Source organism: Euprymna scolopes, chromosome 43, assembly GCF_053919585.1.
Source record: "Euprymna scolopes isolate OS-2025 chromosome 43, ASM5391958v1, whole genome shotgun sequence".
Lineage (NCBI taxonomy): Eukaryota > Metazoa > Mollusca > Cephalopoda > Sepiida > Sepiolidae > Euprymna > Euprymna scolopes.
The window spans coordinates 46,097,647-46,114,660 of record NC_136524.1 but is presented as its reverse complement, the minus strand read 5'-3'; the positions used below and the strand labels follow the sequence as shown (position 1 = coordinate 46,114,660).

At 35.3% G+C, this 17,014-nt stretch overlaps 1 protein-coding gene across 1 annotated transcript in view; it reads right to left on the bottom strand.

The window, feature by feature from the left end:
• LOC145268314 (serine/threonine-protein phosphatase PGAM5, mitochondrial-like) overlaps window positions 1-17,014 on the bottom strand; it is a 59,125-nt gene that overhangs the window by 9,288 nt on the left and 32,823 nt on the right. Inside the window, exons 2-4 of the mRNA XM_080123776.1 lie at window positions 16,682-16,854; window positions 7,937-8,151; window positions 5,732-5,862 (exon numbers count right to left, since the gene is read on the bottom strand). Of these exons, the coding sequence (XP_079979902.1) occupies window positions 5,732-5,862; window positions 7,937-8,151; window positions 16,682-16,854 (519 nt within the window). The remainder of the gene's footprint in view (window positions 1-5,731; window positions 5,863-7,936; window positions 8,152-16,681; window positions 16,855-17,014) is intronic.

Genomic DNA, 17,014 nt, shown 5'->3' with positions numbered 1-17,014 from the left:
ATAATGATGATGGTGATGATGATGATCATCATCATCATCTTAAAAGATTATACAAGAAGTATGTTCTTAGAACACTTAACGCAGAAAACTAGTCCCTTATTGAATAAATATCGATTGAAAACACATTTTATGGACGTTCTTGAAGAAGATATTGTCTTTAAAAGAGAATACACATCCCATAATATTTTTAAAAAAATATTTTTACTTGTTTACTGTTGTTTAAAAAAAATTAAATTAATTTTTCTAAGTTTTAGTTTTCTACCTAGCTTTGAAAGTTTTTGGTCTTTCAACTTATTTTAAAGAGTTTATTTAGTTAAAAAAAAAAAAAGGTAATGTCGAGTGTTACTTATGAACAAAAAATGTCCGACATAAGAGGATCATGTCTTAGGAGGATAATTGCTCAAAAATAGAAAATTAAAGAAAATATTAAGGTAGATATAGTTTTTAAACGAACCCTCCAAAAGAAAATAAATTTGTATATTTTTAGGTAATAATGCACATCCCATAATATTTTAAAAAATAGTTTTACACGTTTATTGTTTTAAAAAAATTAAATTGATTTTTCTAAGTTTTCGTTTTCTACCTAGTTTTGTAAGTTTTTGGTGTTTAAACTTATTTTAAAGAGTTTATTTAATTAAAAAGAAATAACAAGTAATGTCAGACTCGACATTACTTAGTAAATAATTTTTAACAAAAAATGTCCAAAAATTAAAGAAAATACTGAGGTAGATATAGTTTTAAAATGAGCCTCCCCCACCTCCAAAAGAAAATAAATTTGTATATTTTTAAGTACTGTACAAGTGCCCCTGAAATTACTTTCAAATGATACCCTCCCCTCCCGATGTTAAGAATGGCTTTCGAAATAATAACGTTATTATTTCAGCGCGGTAGCAAAATTACATAAGACCGTGTTTTCTTTTATGCTGTTTTGTAATAACACAAGAATTATTTAAACTGAATTAATTCTTCTAAATAAAATAATTGCTTTCTTTGATAATACGTGTTTTCTTTTGGTATTTTTGTTTTGTAATGACACAAAAAGTGTTAAAAATAGAGTATTTTTTTAATAAATATTTGGTTTCGTTTTTCGTATCTTGACTCCGTGATCAAGTTTATTTTTTTAAGCAAGAGTTAAAAATAATTTTAAAAAATATTATAGGGGTGCATAGTCTCTTTTAAAAACAATATCTCCTTCAAGAACGGTAATAAAATGTGTTTTCAATCGATATTTATTCAATAAGGGACCAGTTTTCCTACCTAGTAAAAAGGGGTGGGGAGTTGGGTACGAGTTTTCCGGGCACCTTTAAAATAACAGTAAATATTTTAAGATATTTATTTTTAAATATTATTTTTTGATGAGGGGAAGCTCAGCTGGGAGGCGGCCTTGTCTTTAAATCTCCCCTCAAGAACGTTACAGCAATCTACAGCAATCTATTTTCAATCGATATTTATTCTGAATGTTCGTACTTTGCCAAAAATTGGCAAATTTTTAGGGCACTAGTAAATTAGGTCACTATAACCTATTTTCTCATTTCGACAGTTTTAAAGTAATAAAACATCTGAATTGAGCAAAGAGTAAAGTGTAGTATCTGATCTGATACTCCACTTCATCTTTTCTGTCCTCGGTCAGTGGAGGAGAAATCCTTCATGACTGAGGCAATTTTAATTTTTGTTCCTATCCAGAGTGCCACTTTTTGGGAGCTGGATTTCTTCACATTAAAAATCGATCTTGTGTCTAACTTTGCCCTCGTAGGGAGGTAAGTAAATAGGAAACTCGTCCATTTTTACTAGGTAGGAAAACTGGTCCATCATGGAATAAATATTGATTAAAACATTTTATGACCGTGCTTGGAGGAGATATTGTTTTTAAAAGAAAATATATACCCGATAATATTTTTAAACATATTTTTACTTGTTTACTGTTGTTTTAAAAACTAAAATCGATTTTTCTAAGTGTTTGTTTTCTACCTAACTTTGTAAGTCTTAATAATTCAACTTATTTTAAAGCGTTTATTTAGTTAGAAAAAACAAAAAACAAATACTGTTGAGTGTTACTTTAGAACAAAAAAAATGTCCACTATGAGAAGATCACATCTTAAGAGTCTTGATAATCTCTCAAAAATAGAAAATTAAAAAATACTGAAGTAGATATAAATAGTTTATAGTATAGATGAGGTAGATATAGGGAGTTTATGCGTGAGTGCACAAAACCTCTAATAAAAGATTAATAAACACAAACGGCACAGAATAATTAAACAACACTCCTTTATTATGACAAAACAATGAAAAGGTTTATTTCACAATAAGAAGGACTGTGTCCGAGGCAAAAAAGGAACAGAAAACTTGAAGTGTCCCCAGACTGTCCAGCAGAAGTCTTCAGTGGGGTAGTTGCAGCCTGGGGGGATTCAGTGGACAGAGAGTGAGAGGTGAGAGGAGAGAGGTCCGTGTTCTTTGGTGGTCTGGGCTCCTCTGCTAGCTGCTGGATTGTTCCTGACAGTAGTAAATAGTTCATTTAGGGACACATAGGTTTAATGCGTCCTGGTCAGCTGATTGGACAGTGCGTGGCTGCATCAATCAGCAAGGAGGCATTAATCCACAAGAAAATAGTCTGTTATGGTGACTGCTACAATATCCCATATATAACAGCATGCAGTGCTGCTTGCAATTGGTGATAGAAACGCTCTATCATTCTATTAGAAGCAGGATGATAACTTGTTGTACGAATACATTTGATCCCTAAAATCCTGGAAAGTTCCTGAAAGAGGTGGGATTCAAACTATTCACCACGGTCAGTGGTGATCATGATGGGAAATTCGTAATGAAATATCCAACCTGATATGAGGGCTCGCGCTACGGACTGTCTGTGAGGGAAATGGCTTCAGACCACCGTGTGAAATGGTCTATGCAGGTCAGAAGATAAGTAAATCCCTGATTGACTGGCTATTGTCCAACCAGATCAATATGAACATGGCTGAACCGAGTATCTGGGACACTAAATGTTCCAAGGAGTACACGGATATGCTTGTGCACCTTTGACTTTTGGCAGGATATACAGGAACATGTCCAGGCAGTGATATGGCGCCTTATATTTGGCCCCCAAAAATCTAGCTGTAATCCGCTTCATATGTGGCTTTGCATCTGGTGTAGGGTGTCAAAAACAACTTTATGATGAGTCATAGGAACAAATGGTCGAGGTGAAACCGTTGAGGTGTCCCAAATGATCTGCATGTCTGAAGTGGGCACGGGCAGGTATGCGAATTTGCAAATTCAGGTGACGGCGGATCCAAAGTGTCCAGACTTGACTGGTCTAAGGACAGAGAATTAATGGGAAAGTGTCTGCTGCAGCATTCTGTTCACTTGAGATATATTGCTGGTAAATTGCAAAACAAAATTCACCCGCACTTAGATTTATGACCTCTCTGGTGGGAGGGTCAATAGCATCAAGTATAGCCACAGATGTGGCACCTTGTCTTGCGTCCCTAGCAGTCACAGGTATAGAGGCTGTGGCTAGTGGATGAGGGTGTACGCAGTAATGAAGTTAATCACTAACTGCATAACTTACAAAATGCACATATTTATTATGGGTAACAAGTACAACACACGTTTACAAGAAAGTCTGGAGAAGAATTTTAACATATCCAATCAGCTTGGTATCACTGGTGTAAGAGAGCGAGAAACGAAAAGGAAGTTGATATTGCTACCTATGGGCTGAAACATGCAACTACTGGAAATAAGAGGCAATAACCATATATGTCTCAAACTTGAGAGCGTTGTGCATTGTGTCTGTGTGTGTGCCATGTGGGAACTAGGGCTGGATAGCAGTCTGACAACTTGTTTTAATAATTCTCCGTCTCCAGTTAGTTGGATGCTAGGAAACGTTTATGAAAACAAGGAATATACAAACAAAGAAATTCATGATATGTCAAAGTCTATGTACTTGCATGAAAAAGTTACAACCACTATGAGTCATGTGAATGCAAGGTCTGGAGTGGACAAAATGAGGACTCCTGGATTGGAAAAACTGATTGCAGTTGGTGCTGAATTTGAAGCTGGTTTAACGTGGTCTATCATGTAAGTTTCTCAATTGTGGTCGATAACAAAGTACGTATTGAAGCATTCCAATACTAGGTATGGTCCATCATAAAGAGGTTGAAAGTGATGAATCAGTACAAGTGGGTCTGCATGATTGTGTTCATAGTCAGCAAGTACGTCTGCAGAGTCCAAGAGATGAGTGCAAGTCTGCACTTGTTGATTGTGTTGTCCTTGTTGTGGACAAGATTGGTGGTTAAACTCAGTTGCGCAAGATTTGCAAGTGAGTCTGCAGTGCCAAATACAAGTGAGTCTGTACTGGTGTTTGAGTGCATCGTTTAAGTTGATTGGGTTCACTATGTGTTGATTGAATTATCGAACGTCCAGTTGAGGTTTTAATATGTGTATTGGAGCTTAACTCATTTTGAACTGGTGCAACTTCTTCGATCATGGTTGTTGGTGATGTCTATGTATTTTATGTGCTAGATACACACATGTGAGAGCTTAGTTGTTGATGTTTGCAAAGTTTGATTTTTTTACATCTAGTATGAAGTTACAAGCTCGTTGTTGGTTGTAGGCTGAGGAAGAGATTTTTTACGTAGCGAAAATAGCTTCTGCTTGGAAAAATCATATATGCGGCTTTTGCATGTTGTATGGAGGCATCTTAAAACGAATGAAGTTTCCCTTGCTATGGTCTCTTCCATGATGAAGTAAGAAAAAACGAGTTTTGCATCCAATGAATTTTTAGGTTGTATTTTTCTTCTAAAATATATGTATTTTAGAAAAATATTGGAGTATTAATTCGACATGTGGTAAGGAGTCATGCAACGGATGGATGCATCTTTGGGAGAGACAGAAAAAACTGCTTAAACATGTAGGAGATGCCATTTTTCATCACGCGGAATTCACCATCTTGTCGAAGGATTTGTAGCGTGTATTCACAGTAGTTACAAGTTAATATCACGTCCCTAGGTCACCATTTTTAATGGACATCATTGAATGTTGTCTATTACGTCAGAAAAGTAACATTTATAGATGAACAACAAATATAGAAACAATGCTCACTAATTGCATAACTTACAAACCATGTGAATTTATTACAGGCAATGTGTACAAGACATGTTTACAAGAAAGTCACGAGGAGTGTGTTCTTAACATGTCCATTCAGCTGGGCATCCCAGATGGAAGAGAGAGGGAGAGAGAGAGGGAAGGAAAAAGATGTCGATATCACCACCTATGGGCTGAAAGGGGTGATAATTGTATATGTCTCAAGCTTGAGTATTGTGCATTGTGTTCATGTATGTAACACTGCTAAGAAAAAAAATGACACTAGCACAAAAAACAAAACAAATGACACTGTGCCATACCCCACAAACAATCATGACACTGTTAAGAACAAAAAAAGGCACTGCTATAAAAAAAAAAATGACACCGCAAAAAAAAAAAAAGTAACCAAATGACACTACCCCTCATCCCCTCCAAAAAATCATAACACTGCTAAGAAGAAAAAAAAAAAAGACATGGTTATAAAAATTAAAAAAAAAAAAAAAAAATGATATTGCCTCTCATCCCCTCAAAAAAAAAATCATGACACTGCTGAGAAGGAAAAAAAAAGACACGGTTATAAAATTAAAAAAAATGATACTGTCAAAAAAAAAAAAAAATTAAAAAAAAAAAAAAAAAGAAAAAGTGAAATACTTACCGGCATATAAAGTACCTAATTACATTAGCATGACATACTAAAAGTTCAAAGCTGTCTTCTTTTTGATGGATACTCGCTCGGTGGAAATGTTTTTGGAATGCTGCTTCGATTCTTGGTCCATCTGTTAAAAACTAAAAGTAGAAAAAAATCTCATTTGAAGAATTTATGTATAACAACTTCACTCACCTTAAATTGTACAAAAGAATCTGCTTATCACAATAATAAACTACAAGAATACCCATCCCATAACGAGTAAAATTAATTCTCTGAACGGAAATGTTCGGCACCAATTTTAAGACCCTTTTACAAAGAGTAAAAACAAGATATAATGCTATGTCTGAATCTTTATTCTGATTTTGATAATACTTCTCAAAGATTTCGATTCTAGAAAATGTCCAAAATTTAAAGCCTAAGCTCAAGGGGTTTTAAGAAAAAAAAAAAAAATGTAATTTAGGGAATCTTGCACACACACACACATATACTTCAATTTGTCTTTACATAAGCAGTAATTTGTTGCTACACAGTCATGGGCATGTTTCGGTTTTCTAGTATTTAGTAACTAGAGACCTCTTCAGGCAACAACATTTATATTCAAAAGCGGAATTCTTAATGAAAAACGAAAATCAACTTTCAGCAAAGTAAAAAAGGGTCAAGGGGTGAAGTTCAACTCTGCGTAGAACAAGGTTGATTAGATGTGGATTTATTTATTTATTCATTTTTTTTTGCTGGGGTTAGGGTTAGGGAAATAAGTAGGTTGGTTTGGGGATTGAGGAGTTGAGTTTTGGAAGCAAAGCGGATAAATATGTTATCTTTAACAAGGGTTTGCTTTGTCTGCCTACTGCACGCTATATATATATATATATATATATATATATATATATATATGTATGTATGTATATGTATATATATATACTAGCAAAAGTACCCGTTGTTGACTGGGTTCAAAAACAGCGTACAGAAAATGGACTCTGATTTATGAAAGTATGATAGGTTATGAAAAGGAAGGGTTGTAATGAGACAGCTTCGAATTTGGGGGTATCAAAACCAAATCAAAATATGATGAAAGTAAAAATAAAATAGATAAAACCCATAATTTATTATACCATACCTGTTCACACTGAAATACTTCTCACAATATTCTGTGGAACTATATTAAAAAACCTTGTTAAACTTTGTGACATATTGCCATTCTATGGAGGTCAGACGCGAATGAACACCCCATAATTTTATTATACCATATTTCTTCAAACTGAAACATAATTATCAAAGTAAACTTACGCAGATAGATATGAAAAGTCTTTATTAAAGTTTGTGCCTATTTCCATTCTATGGAGGCCAGGCGCCACAATTTTATTATACCATCCCTATTTAAGTTAAAACATACTTATCAAAGTATTCTTATGTACATCTATATCAAAAACACTTGCAAACATTTTTTTTTAAATTTTTTATTTCCATACTTTGTGGACCAGGCGTGAACACAGACCCCACAATTTTAATGAACCAGTGTTCTGCCAGATCAAACATACCCATTCCTGTGTCTCGATACATCTTCTATAATTATATGTAATCAGTTTTTTAAAATAGTGAACAATGTAGGAGCCTATTCGTGACCAGACACACACACACACACACACACACACACACACACACACACACACACACACACACACACACACACACACACACACACACACATTCAGCTTTATATTATATATATACTTCATTAAATAAAATAGACGTTTTTTGTCTATTAATTCTATTTCTGATCCTTTCCAACTTCTGAATAACTGTCTTTACTTCTGGCAGTAACTGGCTGACTAGTCACCATATTTATCATAAGTCTGAGTACTTTCTAATCCTTCTGGATTCATAGTCAATGATAGATTAATCTAACTGGTTTTGAACAATTTATGTAAGCATTAATGAAAGAATAAAATAATTAATGAAAAAAAAAAACTTACATAAATTCTTCAAAGCCAGTTAAATTAATCTATCCCTGATGATGAATCCAGAAGGATTGGAAAGTACTCAAACTTATGATAAATATCGCGATTACATCAGTCAGTCAATGCCAGAAGTGAAGACTGTTATTGGGAAGTTAGAAAGGATCGGAAATAGGGTATGAAATTGATCATCATTCAAGCCCAGGCAACGTTGGGTCTCCCTGCCAGTATATACACATACACACACACACATACATACCTTCCACTGAGGTTTCCATCTTCCATTTGGTGGCTCAGGGGGGATTGGGCTTCCTTCCCGAAGAAGGTCTGTATGTTCGAATGGCAAATCTGGGAAAAATTTGTGAACTATTTCAGCTGTTTGTTCGGCACGAGACATTGTGGAAGCAATTATTTTTGTAAATGGAATTGCTAATTCCTGCAAACGTTTCCCGGTCAAATGAGCTTGTTCTTCACCTGAGGAAGAAAAAAAGAAATAATACCTTAATTTTTTTTATAAGAAAAGAAGCATAAAAAAACAATTGTAAAAGTTTTAGAACTAAATTTTGTTTCTGATCCAAAATTCTTTCTTATATTAAACTTGCCTGGATGTCCGGCATTGCCTAAGTGTTTGGAGGTGTGTGTTGAGCAAAACTAAATAAATAAATAAATAAATAAAGTGGTAGTAAGCAGGCAGGCTTGAACCCATACTACGAAGGAGGAAAAGGACATGAAAAAAAAAAACCTAACGTCTTTGCTGTTGCGCCCATCACTAAACTGGAAGTAACAAATGTTTAAATTAAGGCTAGTCAATCGAACAGAGGGGATGATTTTCGAAAATATCGGCGAAAAAACGACTCCTCCTTGTAGAAAAGTGCCCAGTTTAGGGTGAAGGAATTAATGTTTTTAGCCAATTTTTCGATATTTATCATCTGAAGGGTCGGACTTCAAAACAATACTGATCTCATGAAAATCCGTCGCCTCTATCGAAAGTTTTAGGCAGACATACATACATACATTTAAATAGACAGGTGAGATTTTAATTATAGACTAGCAGGGCTACCCGGCGTTGCTCGGGACCGTATAAACAATGAAAAAACAAAAGCAGATATTGAACATATGTTTTATTCTTAGGGGAGAGGAATCTTTCATCTCAGGTTTTAGCGTTACAAACAAACATTTGTCTTCTTTTATATATATAGATAATGACAGGTTTTTTGGGGGCCCCCCTCGAAGATAACTGATCAGTTGACCAACTTCTAGTGGTCCGTTTGATGTGAAATTTCGATATTTGTCATCCAGGTGATGGGGCTTTGATATGATACCAAATTTGTCAAGTTTGGTTCCGTCTTTCAAAAGTTTTAGCATTACAAACAAACATACATACACACAGACGTTTGGCTTTTATATATATAGAAGACTAGCAGGGCTACCCGGCGTTGCTCGGGACCGTATAAACAATGAAAAAACAAAAGCAGATATTGAACATATGTTTTATTCTTAGGGGAGAGGAATCTTTCATCTCAAGTTTTAGCGTTACAAACAAACATTTGTCTTTTATATATATAGATAATGACAGGTTTTTTGGGGGCCCCCTCGAAGATAACTGATCAGTTGACCAACTTCTAGTGGTCCGTTTGACGTGAAATTTTGATATTTGTCATCCGGGTGATGGGGCTTCGATATGATACCAAATTTGTCAAGTTTGGTTCCGTCTTTCAAAAGTTTTAGCGTTACAAACAAACATACATACATACACACAGACGTTTGGCTTTTATATATATAGAAGATAAACAAAGATATTAAGAAATCTGTTTTATAGAATTGATCAATTAGTTTTATCTTTATAAAGAATAAAATGTTTAATTAATTAATGGGAATTTTTAAGAATTAGAATATAAATCTTGCAAGTTTTGGATTATTGTAAAGTTATCTCGAATCTGTTTACAAAATGGCAGGCAAGACAGTTGCTTGAGTCTTTTTACAAAATGGCAGGCTCTTAGACTACTCATAAAATGTGATTTTCAAAACATCTGGATTAATTTACGCAAGTTTTGGAATATGATAGTTTGGTTTCGTCACAAGTACATACATCAAACAGATTTTTTTGCTGAAAAATCAAAAATGGAATAAATCGAATTTTTACTAAAAACCAAAAGGTATCTATTAACTGGTTATGTTAATCTATATATATAAAAGGCAAAATGTGTGTGTGTGTGTGTGTGTGTGTATGCACATTTTTTCTGTATGTCTGGCAAAGGCTTTTTTCAGGGAGGTGCTCGGTGGGTCACTCATTCTTAAAACTTTTTATATACTGTCTACTGAACGGTGCAGCTAAAAATTGTGGAAAAAAACCCAAAGTAACTGCCTCGCAGCAAACGTTAAGTGCGAGATTTTATTCCCTTTATGGCATGATGTTTGACCTTATTAAATTAACGCACCTGTTCCGTTAAGTTTTTAATTGTTAAATTAAAATGTTTTTCATTCCTTGCCCATTGTGGCCAAGTGGGTAGTTATCAGCTTTTTTTTCCTTTCTTTTCCGCCTTTGCCTCAAGGCTTCAGGTTCAAGCCTACCTTCCTACCAATTTTATTTTTTTCTTTTACACCGACAAACACATGGGCAACGCCGGGCACCCCCACTAGTTTGAACTAAAAGCAATGTTATCTACTTGATGTTCATGTTGCAATTATTTAAATATTACTGCATTAATACAGAAAACATGTACTTTGACAAATAGAAGATAGCGTGCCATCTAGCATTAACTGTAACAAGGCAGACTGCAATTACTTCCCCTGACTTCATGCTGTTTATTTATATATAATTTGAAATTATTTCGAAAACTATTTTCATTAATGATTAATCTTCTACTTCATTGTTTTTTGTTTTTTTTTGTAATTTTTGGATATGTTACCAATTTCAACATGACAATTAAGTAGATACCACTGGTCTTTCATAAAAAATTAATTTTTTTCGACTTTCGAGGTTTGTTTTTAATATAGAGTGAATTCTGGATGAGAACCTACATTTTATTGTAAGTCTGCTTATTCTTTAGTTTCTTGTTTCAGCAAAAATTCTTTTTGATTATCGGCATCAAGGTCATTCCACAGACTTTTTGATTTTAAATAAAAAAATAAAAATAAACATGAATCTAAAAAATTAAAATAATTGGATTTTGCTAAAATTAACAATACGTATTTAATAAACAGCTATGAAATAGTTAATAAGTTGTATGTCTGTGTGAGTATGCTAATGACTATATGTGTGAGTATGCTAATGACTGTATATGTGTAAGTATGCTAATGACTGTATATGTGTTAGTATGCTAATGACTGTATATGTGTGAGTATGCTAATGACTGTATATGTGTTAGTATGCTAATGACTGTATATGTGTAAGTATGCTAATGACTGTATATGTGTGAGTATGCTAATGACTGTATATGTGTGAGTTGCCATGATAGCAGGTTGAAGGTCTGACAGAGGGACAAGTGGAGTATGCAGACAACATAGATGTGTGGATTTCAGCTCAAATGTTTATTGTATAAAATATCTGCCCTTTTATGGGGTAGCGCTAAAAAGTGCATATTAATAAATTCAGAAAATACTCAAATTGGTTCGAAATACTGTTTTTTATTGATTCAGGTAGATGCATATGCAAATTCTGAAATGAGTATAACTTTTTTCATTTTGGCCACTGAATGAATAAACTTTAGTCAACACAAGAGGATAAGAAAAGGAAAAACTCCAATCTTTAAAATTTTATTATTTTTGTGAGAATTTTCTGTATGTATGCAGAGAACGACCCGTTTTACCAGTGATATTCCTTCAGCATATTCTGGGAGCTTACATACTTGAAAACTCAAGTACTATCTTTGGTAAGCCCCCTCTTGATCTTTCTTGAATTAAATAATCTTGATATGATTTAAATGCCAACATGTACAAGCAATGTTAATGTTTTTATAAATACCATTGTTAAGGCATATACAGCAAAAAGGATTCATCGCTTGCATATACAGCAACAGTGATCATTCATTTGCATATTCAGCAAAAAGGATTCATTACTTAGATATACAGCAAAACGAATCTATCACCTGCATATACAATAGAAATATATCACTTGAATATACAGCAATAAGGATCAATCATTTGCATATGTAGCAAAAAGGATCTATTGCTTGCATATATAGCAAAAAGGATTCATCGCTTGCATATACAGCAATAAAGATGCATCGCTTGCATACACAGCAATAAAGATGCATCGCTTGCATACACAGCAATAAAGATGCATCGCTTACATATACAGCAATAAAGATCCATCACTTGCCTATACAGCAATTAGGATCCATCGCTTGCATATACAGCAATTAGGATCCATCGCTTACATATACAGCAATAAAGATCCATCACTTGCCTATACAGCAATAAGGATCAATCGCTCACATATACAGCAATAAGGATGCATCATTTGCATATACAGCAATAAGGATGCAGCGCTTGCATATACAGCAATAACGATCCATCACTCACATATACAGCAATAAGGATCAATCGCTCACATATACAGCAATAATGATCCATCACTTGCATATACAAGAATAAGGATTCATTGCTTAACTCCCCACAGTATTCTTTTAGTGGTAATATGCCTTGTTTGGGGGCGATAGAGTGTTAGGGTGATTGAGTGGGTAGAGGGAGTCCAAGGAAGTTCTGTCATTACTAACCAGCAGAGTATTACTATTGTTGACTAAGGAAAGCATTTATGATGCATTTGCGAATGATGTGATGATGTATGGAAGTGAAGGCTGAGGACATGCGTTTCATGAAGAGAAATAATACGAGGACACAATGGATGCGTAATGTGAATTTTCAAAATAGGCTTATTACACATGACTTATTAAGAAAGGTTAAATCCAGACAGCATAAGGAGATGTGTGCAGGAGAGTAGACTTCGATGGTACGGCCCCGTTGAAAGAATGGATGAGAGTTCTTGGGTTAGTAGATGTAGAACAGTTGAGGTAGCAGATCCAGTTTATGTGGTAAGGTCAATAAAAACCTGGGAGAAAGTGATACAAATGGGCCTGAGTGAAAGAGGGATAAATAAAGACCTGGCTAGAGGTAGGTTAATTTGGGAATCAATTTTTTCAAGCTGTCCAGTGCACTTGAGGATGTAACGCAAAGATTAAAACGATGATCAGGATGATAATGATGATTGTTATTGCTGTTGATGATGATGATTACGCTTGTTAGTTGTTATTGATGATGGTTTTTTTTTATTGCATTTTCACCCCAGACAAGGCATAGTGCCACTTTAATGTAGGGGGCTACTATTTGGGACATAATTGCAGGGACACTATGTAGGGAGTTGAGCAGCAGGATGTCTTTTTACATTACACTTGAACTTCTGCATGTCAGTAAAGTCGGGGAAGCAGGAACCAGGAACAGAATTCATAAGTCTAGTAGTTCTGGGGAAGAAACTATTAGAGTAGAAAGCTTCTTGACCTCTGGGGATTTCTACTGTATAGGGGTGGGATTTTGCTGCTTGTCAGGTTTGCCGATGGTATTTACATTGAGAGGGTGCAAGGGCTTGTAGTTCATCGGAACATCTACCATTACTTGTAAAACAGGCAAAGGGATGCAACATTTTGTCGATGAAACAGAGGTTGGAGCTTAGACGACAGTTCGAGACCTATAAGGTTGGCGACTCTTTTGAACCCTATCAAGGAGTAAGAAATTAGTAGCAGATGCGCCAGCCCAAATGTGACAACAATACTCCATACATGGTTGAATGGTAGCCTTGTAGAAGTACAGCATACTTTCAGGTATAAGTAACTTTCTAGCACGGCAGAAAGAGAGACCACTTTCTTTGCAGCAGCCTTGGCAATGCCTTCAATGTATCTGCCCCATGTTCCCTGTGAACATTAAACCAAGGAGCAATTGCAATTAAGGAGTTGCTACACACTCCCCAAAGCCAACAAGCTGGGGCCTCACCATCGGATATGGTTTAAGGTCATATCCAGGACGTGTCTCTTGTGTGTAGAGATGATATATGGGGCGTCTGTTATATATATAAAAAAATTTTAAAAAAAGATGAAAGTAAATAAATAAAAAAAATAAATAAATAAAATAAATAGAAAATTATATATATACACATACATATACATACATACAGACACACAAATGCACACATACATTTATATACATACACAAACTACTTTCAGGTAATTTATCATTAGTCATAGCTTTTGGTTGTTTAGAAGGTTTCTTGTGACTCTTAAAGGAAACAAGCTTAGTTTTGGAAGCATTGAATGTCAACATCCATTTTTGTCTCCATTCAACTACTGACTGGAGGTCTTTCTCTAGGGTTTCCGCCACTGCTTTAGATATGTGCTCATTTGTTTTTCCTTCGTGCCTGTTATAGAGAGTGGTGTCATCAGCAAATATACCCATCTCCGAAACAATTTTATCAGGGAAGTCTTTATGAATATCAGGAATAATAAAGGTCCAAAGATCGACCCTTGAGGTAACCCACATTTATATCATATTATTTTGATGTACACACACAGAGGACAACCGGGATTTTTCTCTTATTTAAGAAGGATTTAATTATGTTAAGTGTTTGTTCCGTAATACAATATGATCTGATTTTCCTGAGAAGACCATCTTGCCATACCCTGTCAAAAGCCTTAGATATATCTAGGGTTTCTACCCTACTTTCACCAGCCTCATCCAGTACATGGTATATACAATCAGAGATTACAGTTAGGATATGTGCAGTAGAACGAGCTTGCCTAAATCCACATTGTTGGTGGACAGAAGTTTAGCAACTGTAAGTTGGTGAACTAGAGCTTGATTAATTATGGACTCAAATATCTTGGTGAAGAGAGGGAGGAAGCTTATGGGGTGATAATTTAATGGGTCAGTTTTTTCGCCAGAATTCTTGTAAACTGATATCACGGAAGCAGTTTTCCAGCAGGATTTATTAAAGCATTTGTTGAAAAGTTTGGAGAGAACTAGAGCAACTTCAGTGGAGCATTTTTTTAATAGTACAGCCGAGATGAGATCAGGTCCACATGCTTTTAAAGTATCTAGGTTTATGATACTATGTACTTAAGAAGGGATGATTTTAAGATCATCTCGTGTGGTTTCAGTCTGCAATGAAAAATCAGGAAAGGAGTGGTTTGCTGGATCCAATCTAAAGTTTGAGGCAAACCGACTGGCAAGCATGTAAGCTTTCTTGGTTGCCGTGCAAACAACCTTATGATTGTTGGATAGTGGAGGGATTGCTGATTCTCCATTATTTACTACACTGTTGTAGATTTTCCACAACTCACAAGTTCCTAATTTCTGCGCTTCAATACGTTTTCTGGTGGTTACAGTATATTTTTAGGGATTATTATTTGGTGCTTTTAAGGCACTCCCTAATAAAATAATTTAACACAATTTTCCGAACAAACAACAAACCACTTATTAAACTTAACAAGGAAAAGGTTTATTTAGAAAGGCATTAAACTCGAAGGAGGAAAAGAAGGAAGGAAGGTTCGGGACTTCACTGCTTACTAGGTAGTTATAGCCGGTGGCTGTCGTCTGATACCTAGTAGGAGCAGAGAAGCGAAAGGTCTAGTCCCTTCGAAAGCTGGTGGAGTAAGAGAGAGTTTTTTCTTCTCAGGACCGGAAGCTGTCAGGTCCTTGAGGGTTAAAAATATTCATGCGCTACTCCTCTGATTGGCCAGTGTATGGCCACATCACTCAATCAGGGAGGAATATGTGCAAGAAGAAAGAGGTCTATTTGCGTCTGCTACATATTCTCTTTTAGCTGTCATCATTGCTTTCTTACAATTACTTCTAGCTTCTATATACTTTTGTCTGTTTGTGCTGGACTTATGTCAGTTAAATCTGCGGTATACATGTTGACTTTGAGCAATGGCAGCTATGCAAGCTGAAGTAAACCATTGGGGAGAGTGGGGTTTACACTAGAACTTCCGTGTGGGCTGCTTTGAAGCATTCAGTGGTATCATTGTCACACTATTTTGCAGGAAGAGAAAAGATATTTCCCCATGGGGGCATCTCTGATGAGATCCGTGATGGCTTCTCAGTCAGGGATCCTACACCAGTATGCAGAGATCATGTTAACTAGTATAAATTTGGACAAGGGTCACATTAGTACATGTCAGGATAACCTGGCGGCAAACAGAAATAGACCTAGGTGCAAGTGGCATGATTGAAGCAGGGTAGAAGGGTCAAAGGTTAGGCTCCTAGACAAAACTTGCTAGAAATGCAGGTGTCAGTATATCGGAGGTGATAATGTCACACCTGCGAGTAGAGAAACAAAAAAAATTTTTTTAAAGTTAGTCTGAGTGAAGTGGGACAAGTAAGATGCAATCAACAATGCAGAGAGAATCTAAGCGAGTATTACCATGAGATTTTGCCTGTCTGCATCTTTCAATCCACAAATAAGGAATTAATTGTAGCCTCCATGAATAAACGCTCTCTAACAAAACCTTTTAAACCTCAACAAGTCTCCATTGTGTTTCCATGCATGAGTATTTTTGTCTGATGTTAAACAGATCAAAAAGCATGAGGGGATCACGACGCATACATAGAAAAGCGGATCGAGAGAATGGCAGACCACTGATGTTACAAATGTATGGCTATTTGAAACTGACTTATGGCAGTTAAAATGGTAGAATATTTGATGCCTATATATGATGAAGTAAACTATTCGGGAGAGTGAGACTTCATTTGGAATTTCTTTGTCGGGACTGATGCTTCTATTTTTAATCTGATCCAAATCAATTATATGCACAATCACGAGGGGATCACACAGGGAAAAGCGACAATTGAGAGAATAAAAGACCAGCAACTGCGCACACATGTGTAAAAGAGACTTTATTTAATTTGGCTACTTGATCGCTCACTGCAGAAAACACGCACATGCAAAAGTAAGCGTCTATGAAAAAGACTATGCACAAATTGTTTAACGTTAAAAATGTTGCATTAGGTTTCTTACCAAGAGGCGTCAAAATATTAAGATGGTCTTCATCATGATTGGTGTCATAATGTCCATGTCGAATTAAAAACAAATGACGAACCGCTGTTGGAGAATGTCTTTTTACCTCCTCTTCATATGCTCTTAAGTCAGTTTTAAGTCCCGGTGGCTCAACCAATGAAGCTGGATCTCTCCTAAAAATAAATTATAAAAAGATAATGATAAACATAAATATAGCAATATTTTGCTGTTTAAAGAATTGAGTACTTTCAATGATCAGTATTGTTTAAAAAATTGAATAAACAAATGAATAATTTCATTTAAATAGCATGTAAATTTCTACTCCCAAGCATC